General features: G+C 43.2%; 1 protein-coding gene across 1 annotated transcript in view; it reads right to left on the bottom strand.

Moving 5' to 3' along the window:
* Positions 1-21,502, bottom strand: part of DENND1A (DENN/MADD domain containing 1A) — a 455,803-nt gene that overhangs the window by 171,311 nt on the left and 262,990 nt on the right. Inside the window, 1 exon segment of the mRNA XM_014528906.1 lies at positions 20,712-20,757. Within this exon segment, the coding sequence (XP_014384392.1) occupies positions 20,712-20,757 (46 nt within the window).

The following is a 21,502-nucleotide window of genomic DNA, read 5'->3' as shown; positions in this document are numbered from 1 at the left end:
CTTCTGATCTTCCAAAGAGTTCCAAATACAAGGGGGTGGGGCCCGGCCACCGGAGAGAGGCTGCAGGGGCTGAAAGGCAGCGAGCGGAATGTTGGTGTGGACCAGTGCTGGCACTGTTTCGGTGTTCCCGTGGGGCCCCAGTGGCACAGACCAGCCCTTGTGGGCTCTCCACGGCTGGGCTGGAACAGGCTTTTGATTACTTCCCACTCCTGACTGGAGGACTTGCTGGTTAAGCTGTGTGGAGTGTTTACTTTTTCAACAATGGCAGCAAGCTGAAGGAGAGGAAAAAACCTGGCCCTTTTTTCTGACTGAGCCGGCCAGGGTCCCCTTAGAAACCAAACTGCCCAGGCAGGAGCTGGGTGAGCACGGTTTCCTCTTGTAGGACAATGCGGCCCTCCCGGTGGCAAGGCCTCTTCCCAAGGGGCTGTTGGCATTCGACTCAGGGCCTTCCTGAAGCTCAGGGTCCCAAGGAAAGAATCGGAGGCCAGCTCAGCTGGATGGTGCCTTATCCGTGAAAGGCTCATGGAACAAGGGGAATGAAAAAGACATAAAACCCAACAAAATATCTTAAACTGCGGGTGGGAGAGGGAGGTGCTGTGGAGAAGGAAGTTGGATCCTTACAGGGTGCCAGGTCATTTAATCCTGTCCATGTTATGAGGGAGATACCATCATCTCCATGGTAACAAGAAGGAAACAGGGCTCAAGGAGGTCAAACCAACTGCCCAAGTCACACAACTAGTGAGGGGCAGAGCTGGCATTTGTGCCGGGTCTGACTCAAAAGCCAGACTCTGTAAAGACATCCCAGAACAAGTACCAAGGCTGGGCGTGCAGTTATACCAACCCACTCGGGACCTGTGTTCTCTTGCTTTTTGTGTCAGAAAAATTACAGAGGCCTACCATACAAAAATGGGAAAGACACAGACGTTCAAAGAAGACAATGATGGTTACCCTCACCCTCCATTTGGAGGTAACATTTCTGTGTATTTCTTTCCACATTCCTCTGCTCCAATCCCTATTTTTAAAAAACACAGTTGAAACAATTCTTAATGTTTCTTTCTGACTCTCTCATTTATTACCATATAAGCAGTGCTCCACTTCATTAAACCTTTATAAAGATCATTACTAATTGTTACAAAATGTTTCACTTCATGGAAACAAACCCATCCAAGTCTCTTTGTTGGTGATTATATCCAGTTGTTAAGACATTATTATATGTAATACTGTTGTGAAATCTGTAGGCACAAACCCTGTGCTTTAGGATGGATTCCTAGAAGTGGAATTTACTTTCTACTTCTTAAAAAGTGTCCCTCTCAAACTCAACTTTGAAAAAGATAGCTTTACTTCCAATTATTTTAAAGTCATTTCATCCACAGCTTGTGTTTCCTACTCTAAGTGAAGAAAAATCAGCAAAGACACGAGCAGATGTCAAAATAGTCCTCCAAAAACTCTACCCAATTAAAACACTTACTAGTACCGCAGCACACCGAGACGGCTCTCCGGTAGCTTGTCCCACCAACACATTCCCTCTCTTTTTAGTTACAACATATGCCAAAGCTCCTGCCAGCTGCAAACCCTCCCCTCACCAGACTCCATAGGCTTTTTTTCAGAAAGAAGAAAAAAAAAACTGACATGCACAATGCTTTCCAAATGGCATTTCTTGCACAGAGAAATACACAAAAGTGGCATCTTCCCATAAACATTGTTAATAAAAAATGGCTTTCCCTTTATGCTTTGTCACCGACAGACTTAGTCTGACCCCTGCCTTTCAGGACAAGGAGTTGGTCAAGGCAGCCAAGAGGAGTAAGTGTCACGTCTGGATTGCCCCTTACCTCTTGGGTTGCCTGGGGCAATTCTCTTGACCTCTTAAATCCCCCAAGTTTTCATTTGTAATACAGGGATCATGCCAGTACCCACCTCATCGAGTTGTGAGGGTAAGATAAGCGCGTATATATAAAAGAGTTCTCATGATTGCCAGGACATCCATAATGGGCATTTGCCTAACAGTGGCTCAGCTGCCTGTGTGTCCCCTCTCCTGAGTCCCTGAGAACTCAGTGGAGCCTGGCTAGCCTCACTCCATAGGGCCAGAGGTAGCAGGAAGTTTGCCTTTCCCTGTGTATGCCCGTGGCTATTCCCACAACCACAACAAGAAGTCACTCTGGAGTTCTTCATACAAGTGTTCAATTCCTCCCCTCGTCAGTGGGCTTCTTGGGGGTCACGAGATGGATGAATGAGAAGTAGCACAACCTTTAGGTGAAGAACACAGGATCTGGAAGCCGGTCTGAGTTGTAATCCAGCTCCACCACTCACCAGCTGTGTAAACTTGGGCACTTCACTTAATCTCTCTGGGCCTCAGTTTCTTCCTGAAATGGGATGATAGTGCCTACCTCGTCAGCTTGTTATAAAGATTAAATAGGCCCTAACCGGTTTGGCTCAGTGGATGGAGCATCGGCCTTGGGGACCCAAGGGTCCCAGGTTCGGTTCTGGTCAAGGGCATGTACCTTGGTTGCGGGCACATACCCAGTAGGGAGTGTGCAGGAGGCAGCTGATTGATGTTTCTCTTTCATCGATGTTTCTAACTCTCTATCCCTCTCCCTTCTTCTCTGTAAAAATCAATAAAATATATTTTTCAAAAAAGATTAAATGGGCTACTTAATCTTTTTAAGGTACTCAGAGTTGTGCCTGGCACATGAGCAGCTTAACATAAACATTTGTTAAATAAAAAGGAACGATCTTTTGAGGGTAATGGGAATATTCTACATCTTTACTGTGGTGGAAGTAGTTTCATGAACAAACCATACATTTTAAATGGATGGTTTGTTGTAAATAAATTATACCCCAATGAAGTTGATAAACACATTAGTACTATGTCCAGAACATAGAATAAAATCACGATAGGCTATAAAAAATAACAATGCATGAATGATGGTGAATGCTACACGACAAGGTAATTTTTCCCTAGGCCATCACCCAATGTACATTCTGATTTGCAGCTATGTTTGGCTCCCTGCTTTCCTCTTTCCTTTTTTGTCTAGTCCAGGATTTTTTAAAACTTTGTTTTCCACTTATGCCCTTTTAGAATAAACATGGAAATCCGGTGCTCCTAGAAATTCTGATCTACTTCCCTACACAAAAGTTGGGTCCACTTGAGAATCACTCTACTACAGCTAAGAAGGCTTTACTGAGCCTGACTTTCTAAAGTTGGAAACAAGGAGTTTCCCCCTAAAATATAAAATGTCACCTACCCTTGTTCAAACCGCACCAGCTCCTCACACAGATTGGGGGTGATCCTACCTGTCCAGGGAGAAGACTGGGCAGCTAGTGACAAAAGGTAGGACTTAGAACCATGTCTTAAAATAAAGAGCAAGTGTTTGCACTGACAATGTAACCCAGAAGATCCGAGGAGTGGTCAGAGCACCTGGCGCTCCCTGGCTGAGGAGGTTGAACGCTGGGGTGGAGCAGGGCCCAGTTCCGCCTGTGCTCCTCCGCTGAGCGCTGATCTAGGATGGAGGTGGTGGGTCCTGAGGTGGCACATGTGGGGTCAGTGGTTCTTTCCTGTTGTCTTTCACTAGGACTATCGTCAGGACAGGGCATGTCTTATTTGTTCCTGTGTCTCCCATGCCCAGCACCATACCTGCAGAGGGAAAGTGCTCACTAATTGGAGAATGAATGAAATACTGTGCCTGGATTCACTCTACTGGGAGGCAGGCCTTGCAGCAGATGTCAACGTAAGCCCAAACGGACAACGTAAGCCCAGTGTAAGCAAATTGGAGTTTGCTCAAGGAAGTGCAATGGGAATAACAATAATGATGGCAATGATAACAATCATGTGAAATTACCATGATTAATTAGTGTAGAATTAATTCACAGTTGACACAGGAGGCGAGATAGGAGTTAATGTGGTGGTTAAGATGACCGTGGTTTCTGGAATCAGACAGCCAGATTTAAGCCTTGCCTCTGCTACTGTGTTACCAAGTTCTTATCTATAAAATGGGGATAATACCACCTACTGCACAGCTGTGTTGTGAGGGTTGAGCTAGTTTGTATAAAGACTTTAACACAGTGCCTGATTGCAGTGAGTAAGCAATACATGGGGGAGGGGAGCTATGAAAAGTGAGTCTCTATCCTTGCAGTTTGAAAGTTTTATCAATAAATGGATTAGAGTTCCAAGACTAAGAATTTAAACACCTGATTCTCAGACCAAAGGTTACTTTAAACCACCACCAACCGACTGTTATTTTCTGGGCTGTCTCAGAAATGTGAGCACATTCCTGGAGCCAGACTGCTGGAGCCTGAATCCCAACTCGGCCGGTGACAACTGTGCTACCTTGGGCAAACCTTTTATTCACCTCCCCCCATGCCTCAGTTTCCTCATCTGTACAGGATTAAAATAGTACTGACACCCAGGATAATGGTTACCCTTGGGTGGGAGGAAGAATGATTACAAGAGGGCAAGAGGGGCTTCTGGAGGGCTGGTGATATTTTGTTTCTTGATCTGCTGGTGGTTACATGGTGTGCCTCCCTTGTAAACACTCATCTTGCTGTACACTTTGGATGAGTGCACTTTTCCCTATAAATCTCACATTTCAGTAAAATGTTTACAAAAAGTAAGTAATACGAAGTCATTACTTATAAGATTGTTATGGTGATTAAATGAGTTAACATGTATTGTACTTAGGATAAAGTCTAGTATCTAACAAGCACTGTGTATTAACTTATTACGAAAAACAAGATAGCAATAATTCTATTGATAAAAAAGGATTCAATCTAGAATACTTTCACTGTCAATTAGTTTGCAAAGGTAGACGCCCCCAGTATACACACGGCGTCTTTAATCTGTCCTGTCCCCCTCTCCAGTGAGGAGCAAAACGCAACATTCTTGGGTACCTTCTGAGATACTTGTAGTCTGGAGTCAGCATGGTTTGGGAGAGCAGCAGGAACATGAATCAGATGGACTGGGCTTTCGATTCTATTTTGTTCAATTCTTACTCAGGACCCAGGGCAGGTTATAACCTAGTAGAGCCTCAATTTCTTCATATATAAAATGGGGATATAATCACTCACTACATAGACTTGTGAGAAGATTAAGTAAAAAGAAAAATAGAAATGTTTATTTTGCACCTACATGGCCATGTTCCCATGTGCCCAGGGTGCTGGCCTTGACCACAGGTAGGAATTCTCCCTTCTGGAATGATCCCTGAGGGCCAGAAGCACAGTCTCCTCTCCTATGGCCAAGCCAGCACCTCTGAGACTAACAACTAGACCACCAAGCAAAGGGGATGGGCCCAGACCAACTTCCTGCAAGGACACTTTGCTTCAAGAGGACACAGCCTCCTCCTGTGTCTAGGGTTACCATACCCACAACACACTGCTTTGGCTCAAAGACGTGCAGTGTTCCTCTATGAGACGGGTACAACGGACAAGGCTCCTTCATTATACTTTGTCTCCCTTAAGTCTGACCTCTCTGCAGTTTTGTTTTGTTTTTAAATTTCAAGGATGGATATGGTTAAAACTAAACCAAAAATTACATCTTAATAGTTTGTTAATCCAAACTTTATCCTCACTGACTGACTGTTACTGGGCTTCATGAAGTCACCTCTTAGGTTAACTGTTCTCCTGGTTATGTGATATGCGGAGTCACAGCTGACTTTACCGGGCCTGGGCAGGCCAGGACGGCGTTACATGCTCTGTGTCCATCCTCTTACTGACTTTCACAGCAACAAAGTGAGAGCTACGGGCTGATGTGTTCCTCCCATGGCCCAACCCTTCACATGTACCATTTAATATAATGCTCATGACACCTCAGTGGAGAGACAAAGAGACTGAGGGTCAGACAAGTAAAATAACTTGTCCAAAGTCCTCCAATTTAGAAGTAGTGGAGCTGAACACTGAACCCAGTTGAACACCAATACCTTTGTACTACCCAACTCCTCTTACTAATTGCTCTGACACATTGTTTTGATCGACAGAGGTATTGAGCAACTGTAATTTAACAGATGTTTGCTAGGCAAGTACTAGAAGAATAGTCCTTAAGTAGCTTGGTGATTGGCCCAGGCTCCATTAAAGTTCCCAGGGGAGAGGATTTCCTACAGAATATCATACCCATTTGATGGATAAGAAAATGGAGGCTAAAGTGATTAAATAGCCTATATTTGTACAACTGGCTTTTGTCAGAAAAAGGATCTGAATCAATGTTCTTTCCACTATACACACAAAGTGTGCTCAAATGCACGCGCATATATATGAGCACATAACAAAGAACAGCATGGGGAGCTGGTGGCCTCCTAGGAGGAAAGGAAAGAGAAATCAGAGGAAAAGTGGAAAGGACAGGAAAAGGAAAGGCAAATATTCTGTATTCTAAACTCTTTATTCCCTCCTGAAATCTCGGATAAACACAGAGGGAAGAGTGACATTTTCCTTCCCTTCCTCAGGCCCCAAAGGTCACTGAGCTGCCAAGCAGTTGATAAACGCAGTGGCTTTTCTTTGGAGCCAGGAGTCACTGATTTGCTCCTTCCTGCTCCACAAAATTAAAAATCCAAGCCCGACAGTTCAGAGGACCCCCGAAAATACCGCTGGAATTTCCCAGTGTGCTTTAAACAGAAACAGAAGCTTGGCAGGGGAGGGAAGTGCTGTAAGCACCTCCTGGGTCAGGCCAAATCCACTCCTCACAAGGTAATAAGCACTGACTCTCATTAACAAATCCAGAGATTTCCAACCCAGGTCAGCAAAGGGGCTGACTATCCATCCACCGGACATTCATTCATTCACCCATTCAGTCAGTCATTCATGTCAACTTTATGCTGGGTCTTAAGGACAGAGAGCTGACTAAGACATGATCTCTAAACTCAAGGGTCTCCCAGCCTACTTGTGGGAGGACGCGGATGGGGAGTGGTGGGATAAATTATAACCAACTAAGAAAAGGCACGGTGATGTGTAGTAGAAGAGACCTCACTGGTGGACCATCTCCATTCACTGGAGCTTGCCTGATTCCCTCCCCTGGCTGGTCCTGGGCCCAGGGTCAGGAAGTCCCCACGGCTGGTGTCCTGGCTCACTCACTCACTAGCTAGGTAGCTTTAGGCAAGGCATTTCACCGCCATCAGCATCAATTTCCTTCTCTGTGACATGGGGGTCACAATCCTACCATTCAGGATTGTTGAGAAGAGGAAGGGAGATGCTGTAGGCCCTGCATGTCATAGAGCACCAGCCGTAAGGCAGAAGCTTGGTGAGTGCCAGCCCGTCTCCTTCTAAGAGCTTGGTTCTGCTAGCTCTGCTGGGGCTCATTCTACAAGTCCAGCCTGGCCTCCTCTCTGCCCACGGAATGGACACCTCTGACTCTGATGGTGTTCTGCCTTAAACTGAAGCAGCTTCCCCACTGCTGGGGACTCCATTTCCTCATATGTAAAAAGAGGATGAGGACGGTGTGAACCTCTCACACCACGGCTGCAAAGCACAGTCGAGAGATGAGATGGCAGAGAGCTTGGTAAACTGGGAAGAAGGCCCAGGCATAGAGCACCATGATTACCTCTATCTCGCAAGACCCTGCTCTTCCATAAAGCCTCCTGACTACTTCCTCTCTCTGTTCCTAAGCCAGGCACAGGGGGCAACATATACTTGGACCCTCAATTAAAACTTGTTTAGTGATGTTTCTAATTGTTTCATGTGTACCTGTCACTTTTTCCCTAAAAAAACTGTTTTAACCTCACTACATTCACATATACTGCAATAATGCTTACCAGTCATCTACAAAACACTGCAGAGTTTTAAATACTATGTTTTAAAATATATTATTTCATCTGATCCTCAAAGCAACATCATGGAATAGGTATTATTATTACCATTTTACAGAAGAGAAAACTGAAGCTCCTTCCCCAGGCCCTGGAGTGATAACAGAGCTAGGATTGGAGCTTGGGACTGCCAGGTCCCAAAGCCTGGTCCCCTTGCCCCCTCTGTGTAGCCCCCTCTACTTTCTGGCTTAGCAAATACTGAGGACACCAACCAGGTCACATATTTCTCTTGTAACTTCCATGGGTAGCCTTATCATAGCCTAGATACATAATAACAAACAGATCCTAAAAGCAGGGTCAGTGTCAAAATTTTCTTTTGCACACACTAAAACATTTCACACAACAAAATAATTGGGTTTGAATTCTAGTCCTGCTAATTGTTAGCTGTGTGACTTTGGACAAGTTACTGAACTTCTCTGTGTCCAGATTTCATCATCTGTACAATAGGGTCACCACTACTAGAGCACAGACTTGTTGTGAAAATTAAAAGATGAATATAATACGTCTGGCAGTATTTCAAAAATAGTATCCATCCAATTTGAAACGATGGAACTTGAATTTAAGAGTTTCACTGGGGGTATAAAGAGATGTCGATTTCCTAGTCCCAAAATGGTTTGGGGTCACCTTCTAATAAAACAGGGCCTCATTCCTCCCACATAACTGCCACTTGCCATCATTCATTCATCACTAAGCACAGAAAACCTGGACTCCCATCTCCACCTGCCTTTTATTTGAAATGTCAATTTTTAAAGAGTGGAGAGGTTGGAAACCCAATTTAACAAGCACACTGAAACATTGTTTATTGCCCCCATAAACATGGCTTAGTGAGAATTACGGACTTAATCAGAGTGAACTTATCTCCCGGTGAAAAGGAACACTTTAAATTTCAGAAATGGCACCTTTACTGTGAAAATCTCTTAACTTTTCAAACAAACTACAGGGGGTCCTAAACATATGGGCAGTAAAGGGGTAGCCATTACTGTGATTTGTCTTGCCCAAGAGCCAAGGAGCCCTGAAGGTCCATAACAACTTTAAGATCTAGAAAAAATATTTGGAAAATCATATTCAGGAGACGTGTCTCTAAAAACCCCGAAAGGTCTGCGGAGTGGGAAGTAATGTCTGTCCAGTTGCTTGGGGCTGCCCAGAAGAAAGGCCCCTGGAGCCTTCAGAACAGGCCTATTTCGTAAGCAGCAGCACTGGGAGAGCACAACTCTCCTCCTGGGCATAAGCTGAAGCATTTAGTAATAGGTCATATTTGTGACCTGCTTTTCAGAAGAGAGGTGCCACCTAAGTCCCAAAGGCTGCTAAATGGTCTGAGTGATTTTTTTTCTTCTTAAACAAACTATTCCAGAGGATGTCCTGTGAACCCCACTTCCCAGTCTGCAGCATCATTAGGACAGCTCTGCCATTCCAGGAAAGGTTTTCATGAAGACACCCCATTTTGCAGGGAATGTATTGGCCTGGATGCCAGAGGCAGGAAAGGCTACAGATATAAAATTTTATTATTTCAATGCCCCAGTAGCAGCCAGGAGGACTTAATGAAATCACCAAGATTTACAATCTGAAATAGCTATTGCACAGACAGATATGATTAAGGGAGCTGCGCCCTCTGACCTTTCAACCCTTTGATCCTCACACAGCAGGTGGCCTGGAGCCCCCTCCTGGGCATCTTCCCTCTCTTCCGACACTGCTGAACCTTGATGTTCAATAAGCCTGACCCTACACAGGTGACTCTCATGCTGCTTATCACCAGCAGCTGCTGCTAATGGAATGGCCCAAATCCCTTGGCCTCGAAACTCTACCCCAGAGATGGGGGGAGAGCAATCTGCACTGCAGTGTCCAAATGGTGCTGAAATGATGTTCAATAATTCAGCCCAAGTCCACTTGTTTGCAATGCTTAACAATGTCATTACCAAAAACTGTCCCAGAAATGGAACTCTGTCTCCTCCGATTTATACTTTGAGTTAGAAAAAAAATCACCTTTAAAAAAATAAATCGCAAATCTCAGACAAAAAAAAATCAACCCCGAAGTCTTAAATGCATCTCTCAGAACTTCCCTAAAACCATGTGGAGCAAATTTATACCAATGAAAATCAAAACAATTTTTGGAAACCTAAAATTGACTGTTTTCAGTTCCATGAAATTTCATTTAAAAAAGCCCATATGCCAAAATGTCCAAATTCTCTTATTTTTAAAAATTGGGATGACTTCCAAAATCATAGCTATCTTTTTCTTCCTTTTTTTTTTCCTTCTAAAGCGAAGGATGGGTAATGTGCATATGTACTTATCAAGCTTCACAATTTAACCCATTCGGCCAGTATAAAATAGCTGCAATAAAATGCTGAAGAGGCAGGATGTAAATTTATTATCGCTGGATCTTTCAAAGCAATTGATGCCAAGGTTCAACATATTCTATTTGGTTAAAGATGTGTCCAGGAGTCTAGGCACCCCAGTCCTAAGCTTTTAGTTTTTTCCAGATATTTGGATTTATGGAGGGAAGAATTTTAGGCAGGACACATAAACCTGTGGAATGTTGATAACTTCCAACCACAAAAGAAAACTTTAGTGTCACTGTTCACCATTCCTAGGAAAAGCCCTGAGCCAATGCCTTTGATTCTAAACAAACATGACATGGTGGCCCCACTCTTTGCCTAGTCATTAATATCTGAATTCAATTGGCAAAGAAAAAACTCCACTTCTTTGGTAGTCTAAAATGGCATATATCTTAAATATTAAACTTTAAATTCACTTTGAGATTAGGTAAGAATCAAAAGATATGTAAGGGGAGGCTTATAGAGTTCAATTTCAGTCACATGTTTCTCTATGGATGTTCAAGTTTAGTATAGAGAGCAGTTTATGAAGAGATTAGTTTAGCAGAAAAAAAGGTATGGTTACTACATAGAGTTTGACCACTTTGTACAAAATTATTAAACTAGTTTCTTCAGAGATACCTATTGGAAATACTTTATTAATAATAATACCTACTGTTGAGTGAGGGTCTACTAATGTGCATGGAACTTTAGTCATACTGTTCTGAACTGTCATCACTTTAAGGCAGTTGTTCCCATTCTGCAGATGGGGACATTAAGGCACACATGCACAGAAGCTCAGTAACTTGCCCAAGTTGCACACAGACAAATGGTGGAGCTGGGATTCAAACTCAGGTTCATTGCCTGCCCCCAAACAAAAAGATCCTAAACAATAACATGCAATAATTTGTGCAGAAAATGCTGGGTTTCAGCTTGCCTACACACTGCCGTGGCTCATTTAAAGGCCTTCTGAATCAATTATTTTAGGTCATTAAGAGGAAGTTTAATTTGGTTGACAAACACCCCCACTGTGGTGACCTCACATATCAACAACAAATGCCTGATGGTCACAAACCCATACCATGAGTTTACTGAGCATGGTGTTAAACAAAACCACATGTGCCCGGATTCCAAGTGGGATTTGACTAGGCCAAGGGTACCGCTCTTCAATCATCACGCTGCTGGTCTCTTAGCTCCCCCAACGGCCCCGCCCCTAATCACTTACAAGGAGTTTATGAAAAGAAGTCACCAGTCCTATGTGGCTGTGCTCAGTTAAAAGTGCCTTTAAGCTAATGTCAAGTTTGGAAAGCCACTCATTAAAAAATACAAAAAGAGGCTGAAAAAAAAGGCAGAGCCAATCTTTTTTTTGGGGGGGGGGCATACGAAATTTATTTATTTATTTATTTTATTGGGGGTGACATTGGTTCACAAAACCATACAGGTTTCAAGTGTACAACTCAACAAAATATCATCTGCACACTGCATTGTGCACCCACCACCCAAAGCAAAGTCTCTCTCCGAGCCACCACCCGCTTAATCCCTGCTTTGCCCACTTCCACCTACCCTCACCCCCTGCAGAGCCCATCTTAAGCAGATGTCTTTTAGCTTGTTTTAAAGAAAAATGATCAGTTCTACATGCATATAATATTGATACACATATACAGTAGTCCCCCTTTACCTGTGGTTTTGCTCTCCATGGTTTTAGTTACTTGCAGTCAACCATGGCCCAAGAATATTAAAAGGAAAAGTTGAGATATTTTGAGAGAGAGATATTACATTCACAGACTTTTTATTACAGTATATTGTTATAATTATTCTATTTTATATTGGTTATTATTAATATTTTACTATGCTTAATTTATAAATTAAACTTTATCATAGGTATGTTTATATGAAAAAACAGTATATATGGGTGGGGTAAAAGTTTACAGTTGTTCATATGAAAAATAATGCAATAATTAATAATAATACAAGCATAAACTGTGTTTCACATACAACTGTAAACCTACTTTTGCCCAATCCTGTACAGGGTTCAGGACTATCTGTGGTTTCAGGCATCCACTGGGGGCCTTAGAATATGTCCCCCGTGGATAAGGGGAACTGCTATAATAACTTTTACTTTTTTGGTACCTGACAAATTTGCTCATTTACTCCTTACTAAAAACTCTTATGAAGTGGGAAACCTACCCATTTATAAGCAAGGAGTCTGAGGCTCTGAGAGGCACCTTAACGTTCCTTCTGCAAAATCGGCATCTCCTTCAAAGGGGTGACAATTAGAAATCATATGGCTCAAGTGCAGTACTTCCAATAGTCATCTCTTAGGAGGATAACATAATAGTAACTTATACAAAGTGGTCAACCTGTGTGACAGTCACCATACCTTTAACCCCCTGCTAAACTGATCTCCTATTTAAACAAAGAGTTGTTTAAAGTCACCTGGTAGTGGTGGGGCTAGAATTTGAATCCGGGTCCATATAACATAGAGCCCAGAGTTCTTCCATTCTGCTACATAGTGTCCTGAAGATACACAACTCTATATCTTCATCTGACTGGAATTTTATTAGTTCAAGCTTCTCCTTGTAACAAATGATAAACTTTACGTTTTCTTTCAAGTCAGTTTTAACACTGCTAAATGGAACTTACATATAATGACTGTCTAAGTAATGATAGGATAACTGGAAAACAAACGCGTCAATAATGGTTTCACATTTTTTCTACTGGGATTCTCCCTCACATGTTGCTCAGTTTTTCTGAAATATAACAGAGGCTCATCTCATCTCACAAGAGAACATTTCAGTCACAACAAATTAGCCTGAAAATGTACTGACTGCAAGAGATATTGAAATCAGCCAGAAGTACTTATTCCTTTGATTACATAAATTACTAGTACAGCTTTAAATTGTCTTATATTAACTAATTCCAACAATAGGGTAAGTGACATTTAAGATCACGCTCATTTGAAATGCAGATACACAGAGGAGGGAGCGCCCAGGGGAAACCCATCAGGTGAGATGCAGGACCACCTCCAGACCCTCAGGTGAACAGAGCTGCTCAGCTTTTCTTCCAAATGCTCTGGATGAGACAGACTCACATGTGATGATTTCCAGGATAACAAATAACATGCTAAGAAACTCAAGCAAAACCAAACCACTTACTGTCCAATCACTTTTTTCTTTATATAATTAAGCAAATGCCAGGGTTCCACTGATTTGAACTTTGCCTAGTGCACTGATTTATACTAGAGGCACGAATTTGTGTACAGGTGGGGTCCCTTGGCCTGGCTGGTGATCGGGCTGATCGAGGCCATCTCGCCCAGTCCCCATCAGGGCCGATCGGGGCCGGCTGGCCGGGGAGAGGGACCGCAGGAGGTTGGCCAGTCGTGGGAGGCTGGCTGTGGGAGCGCACTGGCCACCTGGCTGGCTGGGGGAGGGACCACAGGAGGTTGGCTGGCTGTGGGAGGTTGGCTGTGGGAGCACACTGACCACCAGGAGGCAGCTCCTGCATTGAGCATCTGCCCCCTGGTGGTCAGTGCACATCATAGCGACCAGTCGACCGGTCGTAACGGTTGCTTAGGCTTTTATATATATAGATTACCAACTGGGAAGAATAATGTTTTGTATGGCATCTTTAAAAAGCTCTTTACATCCATTATGTCAGTTAATTCTCACAACTCTTTGAAATGGATAATATAATCTTAATTTTTCCGAGGAAAGAATGGAGCCATAGAGAGGCTAAGTAACCCAGCCCCAGTCATGAGTGTGCACAGAGCTTTTCTCCAGAGAAATAGGAGGCTGCCAGACTCGAGCGCTCCTTTTCCTCACCTCAGCTCTCAGTACATGACACTAAGGCCACCCTGAGAAGGAAAAGCTCTGGCAAAGGAAGGGCCTCTCTGCCCAGAACTGGGGCAGGGCTGGCGTAATACACACAGCCTGATGGGAGGGTGCACAGAGCAGAGGCTCAGGGGACTGAGGGCTTGGATGCAACTTATATTGCATCTCTGAGCCTTGGTGTCCCCCATTTGCAAATATGGATAGCTCCTAGGAGATTCTGAGAAATGCTCACAAGTGAAACAGGTCAAGTACCTGACACAGTGTCTGGATTGAGCAAGGACTCACATGTCAGTTTCCTCCCAGCCCTCTCCCTCTCTTGCTGAAGCTCTCTCCATGAACCTATGACTGAAACTACCAGGTGGAATTTTTCATGCAAATTAATCATATAAAGTAGGAACATAATTAATTAGCACTAGCAAATAACTCTCAATTTTTCACTTCTTGTGAGGATACATAAACAAGTCAGCACTGATAAGGGAATATAGTATTGGCTCAGAGTTTTGGACCAATCACAGCATCTTGCCACTGTCTACCTGTGGAGTCTTGCAATGAAAATGGTGCAATGGTAAGCAGGAAACACTCTTCTTCACTCACTATGACATTGTTTAAAAATAAATATCCCCCCAAACAAACAAAGGATTAAAGATTTTCTCCTTGGGGGGTTGGGGAGATATGGATCCCAGAGACCAAGAGGGAACTTTGACTCGGCACCTGGATGCTGTGCCTGGATGGTGGCTCAGTGCTGTTGGAAGCAGTTGGTGCATCTGCAAAATTAGCTCCAAGAGCCCCAGCTAAGCCTTCCCAGATACGATGGTGAGAGAGGGAGAGGACTGCTGTGAGCTTGGCCTGGGTCTGTGTGCACCCGTCACAGGCCCCCTGAAATTGCACTGGGTGGGGGTGGGGGTGGGGGGAGAGGTAGTGAGCCTGCGCACATGGTACCTGGGTCTCACTCCCCCTGTTCTTATTGCCTGGAACTATCACTTAGTATATAGCCTAAATTTATATCCTCAAACTGGGCTGTAGAAAAAATATCTAATTCATAAAAAGTGCTTGGAAACAGAGAGGAAAAGTCAGAATCTAGTAAAAGTGGTGCTTAAAACCTTGAAGAAAGCCATCACTACAAACACTTCGGCCACGACTTGGTAGCAAGGGAACCATTCGGAAGCTTGGGTTTGGGACGCTAACACATCTGAATTTTATATACGTGGTCATGGTGTGTAATTTACTTAAGAATTACCTTGATCTCTACAAATATCAACTTACTTTATTAACATGGTTAAGCAGTTTCCAAGCATTTTATATGGAAGGACTGGGTTTCTAATGGCCCAGAAGGAGAAGGCCTGACCATGTCCCTCCCCTATTTACACTCTTCAATGGCTCTCCATTGCCCTATAAAGTTCAGACTCCTTAACACGGCTTACAAGGCCCTGGATGGCTGGCCCTTGCCTGCCTGCCTCAGCTCTCCTCTCTCCCTTCATACTTATGTTCCTATCAGACACTGAACTACTCATACTTCCTGGAAAACTCCATGGGCAACACTTTGTCTTTTAGATGCCGCTACCTGTTCCCGTGGCTGAATTCTTATTTATGTTAGATGTCAGTTTAGGCATTTCCTTCCTCTGAGAGGCACAGCCCTCAAGGCCAGGTTCAGTGTCTGCCCTACCAGAGCCTATGGCATCCCAAATTCACTGCAATTCTTTCTACTTGTTTACATCTGCTCTAGACACACCTCTGTGAAGGTGGGATTATGTCACATTCACTATTGTATATAGACTCATAGTACGAGGCCATGGCTGGCACACAGAAGGCTCTCAAAATATGACTGTGGAAGGGATGCTTACTGCACACCGACTGCAGGACATACACAGGGCTCATTTACGTAAGCCTCATCACAATCCTAAAAGGTGGGTATTGGCTGCTATTACAACTGAAAAAACCAAGATACAGAGAGATAAAGTACCATGCCTTATTTACAGCAGGGGGTGGTCAAACAGGAGACTGTTAGTAAATTTATCAAATTCTACAAAAGTGTCACACCCATTCCTGGTACAGCCCTGCAAACATGGAGGAAACAGGGCAGGCACAAAACAATTTTGTTCGAACTCTCTTTCCCCAGGAAATGAGAATGATAACAATGATCCCGGAACCTAAAAGTCCCTGAAACACAATTTAAAAGCCATCAACTTAATAATGTAAGTGGCTTTCAGGACATTGACAAAATAAAAACTGCAATGATTGTTGGTCTTTGTTGAATTCTTTAGGTGCCAGGTACTGATAACCATTATCTCACCGGATCCTCCAACAACCCCATAGGGGAGGTATAGCCATTGCCCTCGTTTTACAGGTGAGAAAAAAGCTCAGAGGTCAATGACCTTGCTTAAGGTCATGCAAGCAGGAGGTAGGGGAGCCAGAATCCCGAACCCTCCTGCTGACCGGCTCCCCTCACTGCTCCTCATGTCTAGGTGGAGTTTCATTTACAGACAAAGCTGAGCCTCTGTCTGGAACTGTGTCATTGCTACCACCTCTCCGTCCTCCTTCTTAATCATTGCATCACCAGGAATGATATAAAATACCCTCATGTCACTCTGAGGCCTGTGCACCAAGCATTGTTTGTGAGGCTTAGAAAGGAAGGTCTTCATTTATCAAAGAAGAGAAGCACATGCTACCAGACATGGCACAGAAGAGGGGCTACAGAAACATTCCTAAACTAAACTGAGGTTGAGAGAATAAAAGGAAACAGTCACTGTGTAATCAGGCCACATTTTGGTATTTCCTAGCTGCCAGCTAACATGATTATTCTCTCCAAGAAGAAACTAGGTCTATGCCAATATCCTTGGCTATCCTGCTAACTTACCACTAGACTCCAATTAATGTTTGCTTAAATGAAAGAACGATATAAAAAGGCAGAAGGAGGGATAAGAATGATGATGAGCTATATACGTGCAGCTTTAGAAGGCAGGCAGACTCTTTAAGATGATGAGGTTACCATTTAACAGCAAAGGGCATCCTGTAAGAGCATTAAGACTGGAATTAGGTCTTTCCCCAAAATAACCATTTTTCAAAAAAGTCTTATTTTGAGAACACTAGGTTATAACTTATATTTCTTTTTGTGAAACAAATTTGAGTGTCATAAAAATGGTTAAAAAGTCTTCCTATGGTAGCTTTTTCTAAACTTTTATGAACATCTGCCACATTCATTTGAAGTTTAAAAAATTCTGGCACATATGCAAAGGCATAATAAGGTGCCTATAGCTTTCAAGAAAAAAATAACAAGACAGTCAAAAATAAGCCTCTTGCTGAATTGCCAGTAAGAAACTAGAATGTGGGAGGAGATGGGCCTTCCCAAGCTCCTTCCTTAGACAGGTCTCCTGTGGCCCTAGGTACAAGCTCCTCCCCCAGTATTACAGCCCATAGTTCCTGGAAGAAATCTCACGGGAAGCAGCCCTCTCATTTGAAGGGTATAATAGAACCACATAAACCCAATCAAAAAACACAACTAGAGCGCCTGAGTTTGAGTTGATGAGAAGACTAAATTCCAAGACTGGAAGTTCATGGTTGCCCAGCACACCCAGGAAATGCTACTTTGTTCAGAAAGTGTCATAGCTGGCTTCAAATGTGGTCTACTACTATTTTTCTTCTTTTCTTTTTCTTTTTTTTTTTTTTGAGCTGACCACGCAGGAGTTGAGCATGGCAAATTCCCCCCTACTCTAGCTAATTGACAGAACTAAGGTTTATCTTGGCCAGTGCTTCCCGAATCTTCTCACTTAAAGCCTCTCAAAGGCTGAGCAGAGTTTTTTTTTTTTTTTTTTTTTTTTTTTTTTTTGAGCTGACCACGCAGGAGTTGAGCATGGCAAATTCCCCCCTACTCTAGCTAATTGACAGAACTAAGGTTTATCTTGGCCAGTGCTTCCCGAATCTTCTCACTTAAAGCCTCTCAAAGGCTGAGCAGAGTCGACTCACTTCCACTCACCTAAGTGCAAAACTCCGTCCCAAGTGCTAGTTTAAAAAATTATGCATATTTTGCATCTCATGTTTTATAAACAAAAGGCCTTCTTTTAAGTTACTTACAATCATATGAAAGTAAAATAATGTAATCTGTCCATCTTTGCTGGGTTCTCCGAAAACTTTGATGCCTACTGGAGGGCTCTACATGTGCTCCGAATTCAGCTTCCCAGGCATTCACTCATTCTTCTTTTCTGAAAGCACTTGCCTGGTGCCCTGACAGGTGCTGAGGACACCACGATAAACAAAACACAGTCCTTGTTCCCAAAGAACTCATGCTCCAAGGGATGGTGAAGAGGATTGGGGAAGCAAACATCTACCACCCAGAGCAAGAGGGACAGTAAGAGAAAGACGATGACAAAATGGGAGGATTTCTTGAAAGAGCTGGAGAAGGGCAGGACTTAGCCATGCAGAGGTGTGGGAATGTGGAGACGGCTAGGATCGGTGAGCACACTGGCTAACAAGGGACACTGAGAGGACAGCAGGCTTGGCAGCAGCAAAGGGACTGAGCAGACTCAGGGGTGGTGCAGAGCAAGACTGGAAGGAGGGCCACTAAAGGTAGAGTGAGCCAGTAGAAGTCAACCCACTAAATGCCGGGACTATGAACTGGATTTTACATACTCCTTCATACCTCCAGGACCGATAAAAATGTCTGGAACCTAAGAGGCTTTCATTTTGCTAAGCAGATGAATGAATAAGGCTTTGCAAGAATCCAAGAAAAGCAAATAAAAAGTCAATGAAGGCAGTAAGGAAGGAACACGGTGAGAGACATGTCAGAGAGTTGGTACCTATTTAGAAAGAACAAGGAAGAGGAGTACTCAGCCATGCTCAGTGTGTCCCACTTTGGTGACTTTGCAGGCATTGGTACCATTCACAGGGACTGGGAACACCGGAAGGGGAGTGATGTAGTGTGTGTGTGTGTGTGTGTGTGTGTGTGTGTGTGTGTAAAACACTGAGTTTGAGACATCTGTAGCAAACCTAGGTGAAGTTCAATTGGTACTTGAAACGTTTGGACCTGTGTTCAGAGAGAGCCATGCTAGTTAGAATCACAGCTGAGAGTGATTGACATTACCTTGATAGCTGAAACAGAAAGCCTTAAACAAGATGACTGAGGGCATGTGTAGAAGAAAAGCAGGCAGAAACTAGAAACTTGGACAATGCTGATGTTAACAGGAATGAAAGGAATCTGATACAGCCTTGCTAGCACAGTCTGGTGGGCAGGAGGAGAGGCAGAAAGGAGCTGTGCACTCCAATAGACCAAATGGTATTTAGATTAGTGTTTCAAACTCTACAACAATTGGCACTGACGGCCTATTAGAAGGTGTTCAATTTGAAATGTTCACACAGGAGCTTTAAATACACCCCCGAATTTGACAAACAAAGGTAAAACACCCAAGAAATCTCTTCAATCTGATCTAAATACACCACCCAAGATAGTCCATAAACTGTGTACTGTATGTGCTCAGGGCTGGGTGATGACAAGGAGGAACTGTTAACAGAATGTAGGAGCCACATGGCCGTCCTGTCAAATTAGAAATTTGAGCAGATTTCTGTGGTCTATTTTGATCAAGATTCTCAATGTCAAACAAACAGGTTTTTCGATAACCAACTTGTTTCATTTTCGTAAGCACAATAGCACAGTGTGCAACAGTTAGCGAAGAAGCAGGTGGTCCTCGTCGACGTGAAATGAAGGGAACAGAAGAAGAGAAGTAGCACTTCCTTTAAGACATGCAAAGCATCATCACAGACGGATATGGCTTTAGATTTTTCCGCTGAGAGCTTATCTCCTGTGCAAAATAGGCAAGCCCCCCACCTCCCACCCCATTTTGCTCTAGTACAAATTTAAGCTCTCTCCCGAGGAGGGAAAAGCTTGGGGGTTCATATCTACAAATCAATGGCACTCACAAAAGCCCAGATAAGTCCTTTAAAAGAACTGCTATCTAATTGGTACAGCCATGCAGAAAGCAATCTGTCATCAGTCATAGCTTTGACCAAGCATTTCTACATTACGGGTTCTATGCTAAGAAACTAAGTCAAAATGCAGATAAAACCTTTTGCATAAAGATGTTCACTGAAATGCGACTTATATTAGTGAAAAAGTATAAACAACCTAAATGTCCTAGAATAATAGAAAATGGTTAAGTTGTGATATATCCAAACAGTGGAATGACAGGTAGCAAACTGAAAATTATTCTTATTGAGAATAAATAAAAACATGTTGAAATCCCCATGCCATAATATTAAATGACATATAAAAACAAAACTATATATAAAACACATATCAATTAGGTCCATTTATACAAAATATATATTCATAAAATAAAGACCAGGAGGAAGAGCAGTAAAATGCTAACTGGTTGAATTTAGAATAATGGAATTGTGGATAATTTTAATTTTCCTCTTTATACTTCTCTATATTTTTACACCACATTTTCTACAATAAAAAATGTAACACTGTTGTAGTGGTTTAGAATAAACATCATTTTGAAAGGCAAATCATTTCCCTTCCCTTGTTCAAACCCTTGAGGACCTTTTTCCTCCTGCCTCTTGGAACTTCGCTCCCTCACCCATGAAAACTGACAATCTCCATGCAGAGAGGACAAACACTGGAACAAGGGCCCAGTGGAAAGGGTCTAAGTGGACCGCTCAGCTCTGTGCCCGAGAGGGCACTGTGCACCAAGCGCGGCTTCCACACGCTCCCACGTGGAGAGCTGTGAATTCATACACTGTGTCTTTTCAAAACAAAACGGCCAAGCAGGGAGATGTAGGGAGGAAAGGTGCCAACTTACCTCCATTAAACTTAAATGGATTCCTATGAGGTAGGGCATGGGAGCACTGTGAAGAGAAACAGAGACACACAGCTGCTTTAATGTCTGTTGCTTCCGACAGAAAATTACAGATGGTTCACTATTTGGAGAAAAACTGTTTTAATAAACGTATGCACAGTTACATTTCCTTTCACAACAAAAATCCTAATGTGACATTTTGTTCCCAAGCCTAGAAACTTCAGAAGAATTTCAAAATGCAGGCAGCACTGGAAGCCGCACGGGTGGCAGGAAGAACCGACTCTGGCGTTAGTCCCTAAAATAGCAGCTAGGCAACTGCCTGGTCTCAGTTGCCTCATCTTTAAAATGGGATGTTAGAAGCAAACTGGTAGAGGTTCCTATCAGAATGAGAGAAAATATACATCGAGTGATTAGTACAGTTCCTCGTACAAATGGGAACTATTATTGCCACAATTATAATAGGAAAAGCAGTTAACAAGGTTGAATATAGAATGATTTTTTATTTGCTGTTCCCTTCTGCCATCAAGGGATGTGATCTAACTGTCCACTCTGATTTGAAAAGGCACATAGAGAGCAACCAGTAAGCACCGCCTCCCCAACTGCACACAGGCCATTGGATGACACTACAATTCACAAAACCCCTTCCAATGACTTCATTCACAGGGCAGTGGGCTCCTAAGTTGGAGACTGAGCAGGAGACCATAACCCAACTCCAAAAGTTTGAAAGCCTGGGCATCATGGATTGACTTTCTTTGGTTTCAGGATTCTGTGCACCCCCTCTCCCCCTACTCCCC

Source organism: Myotis brandtii, unplaced genomic scaffold, assembly GCF_000412655.1.
Source record: "Myotis brandtii unplaced genomic scaffold, ASM41265v1 scaffold658, whole genome shotgun sequence".
In the NCBI taxonomy this organism is placed as follows: domain Eukaryota; kingdom Metazoa; phylum Chordata; class Mammalia; order Chiroptera; family Vespertilionidae; genus Myotis; species Myotis brandtii.
This window is presented reverse-complemented; position numbering and strand designations above follow the sequence as displayed.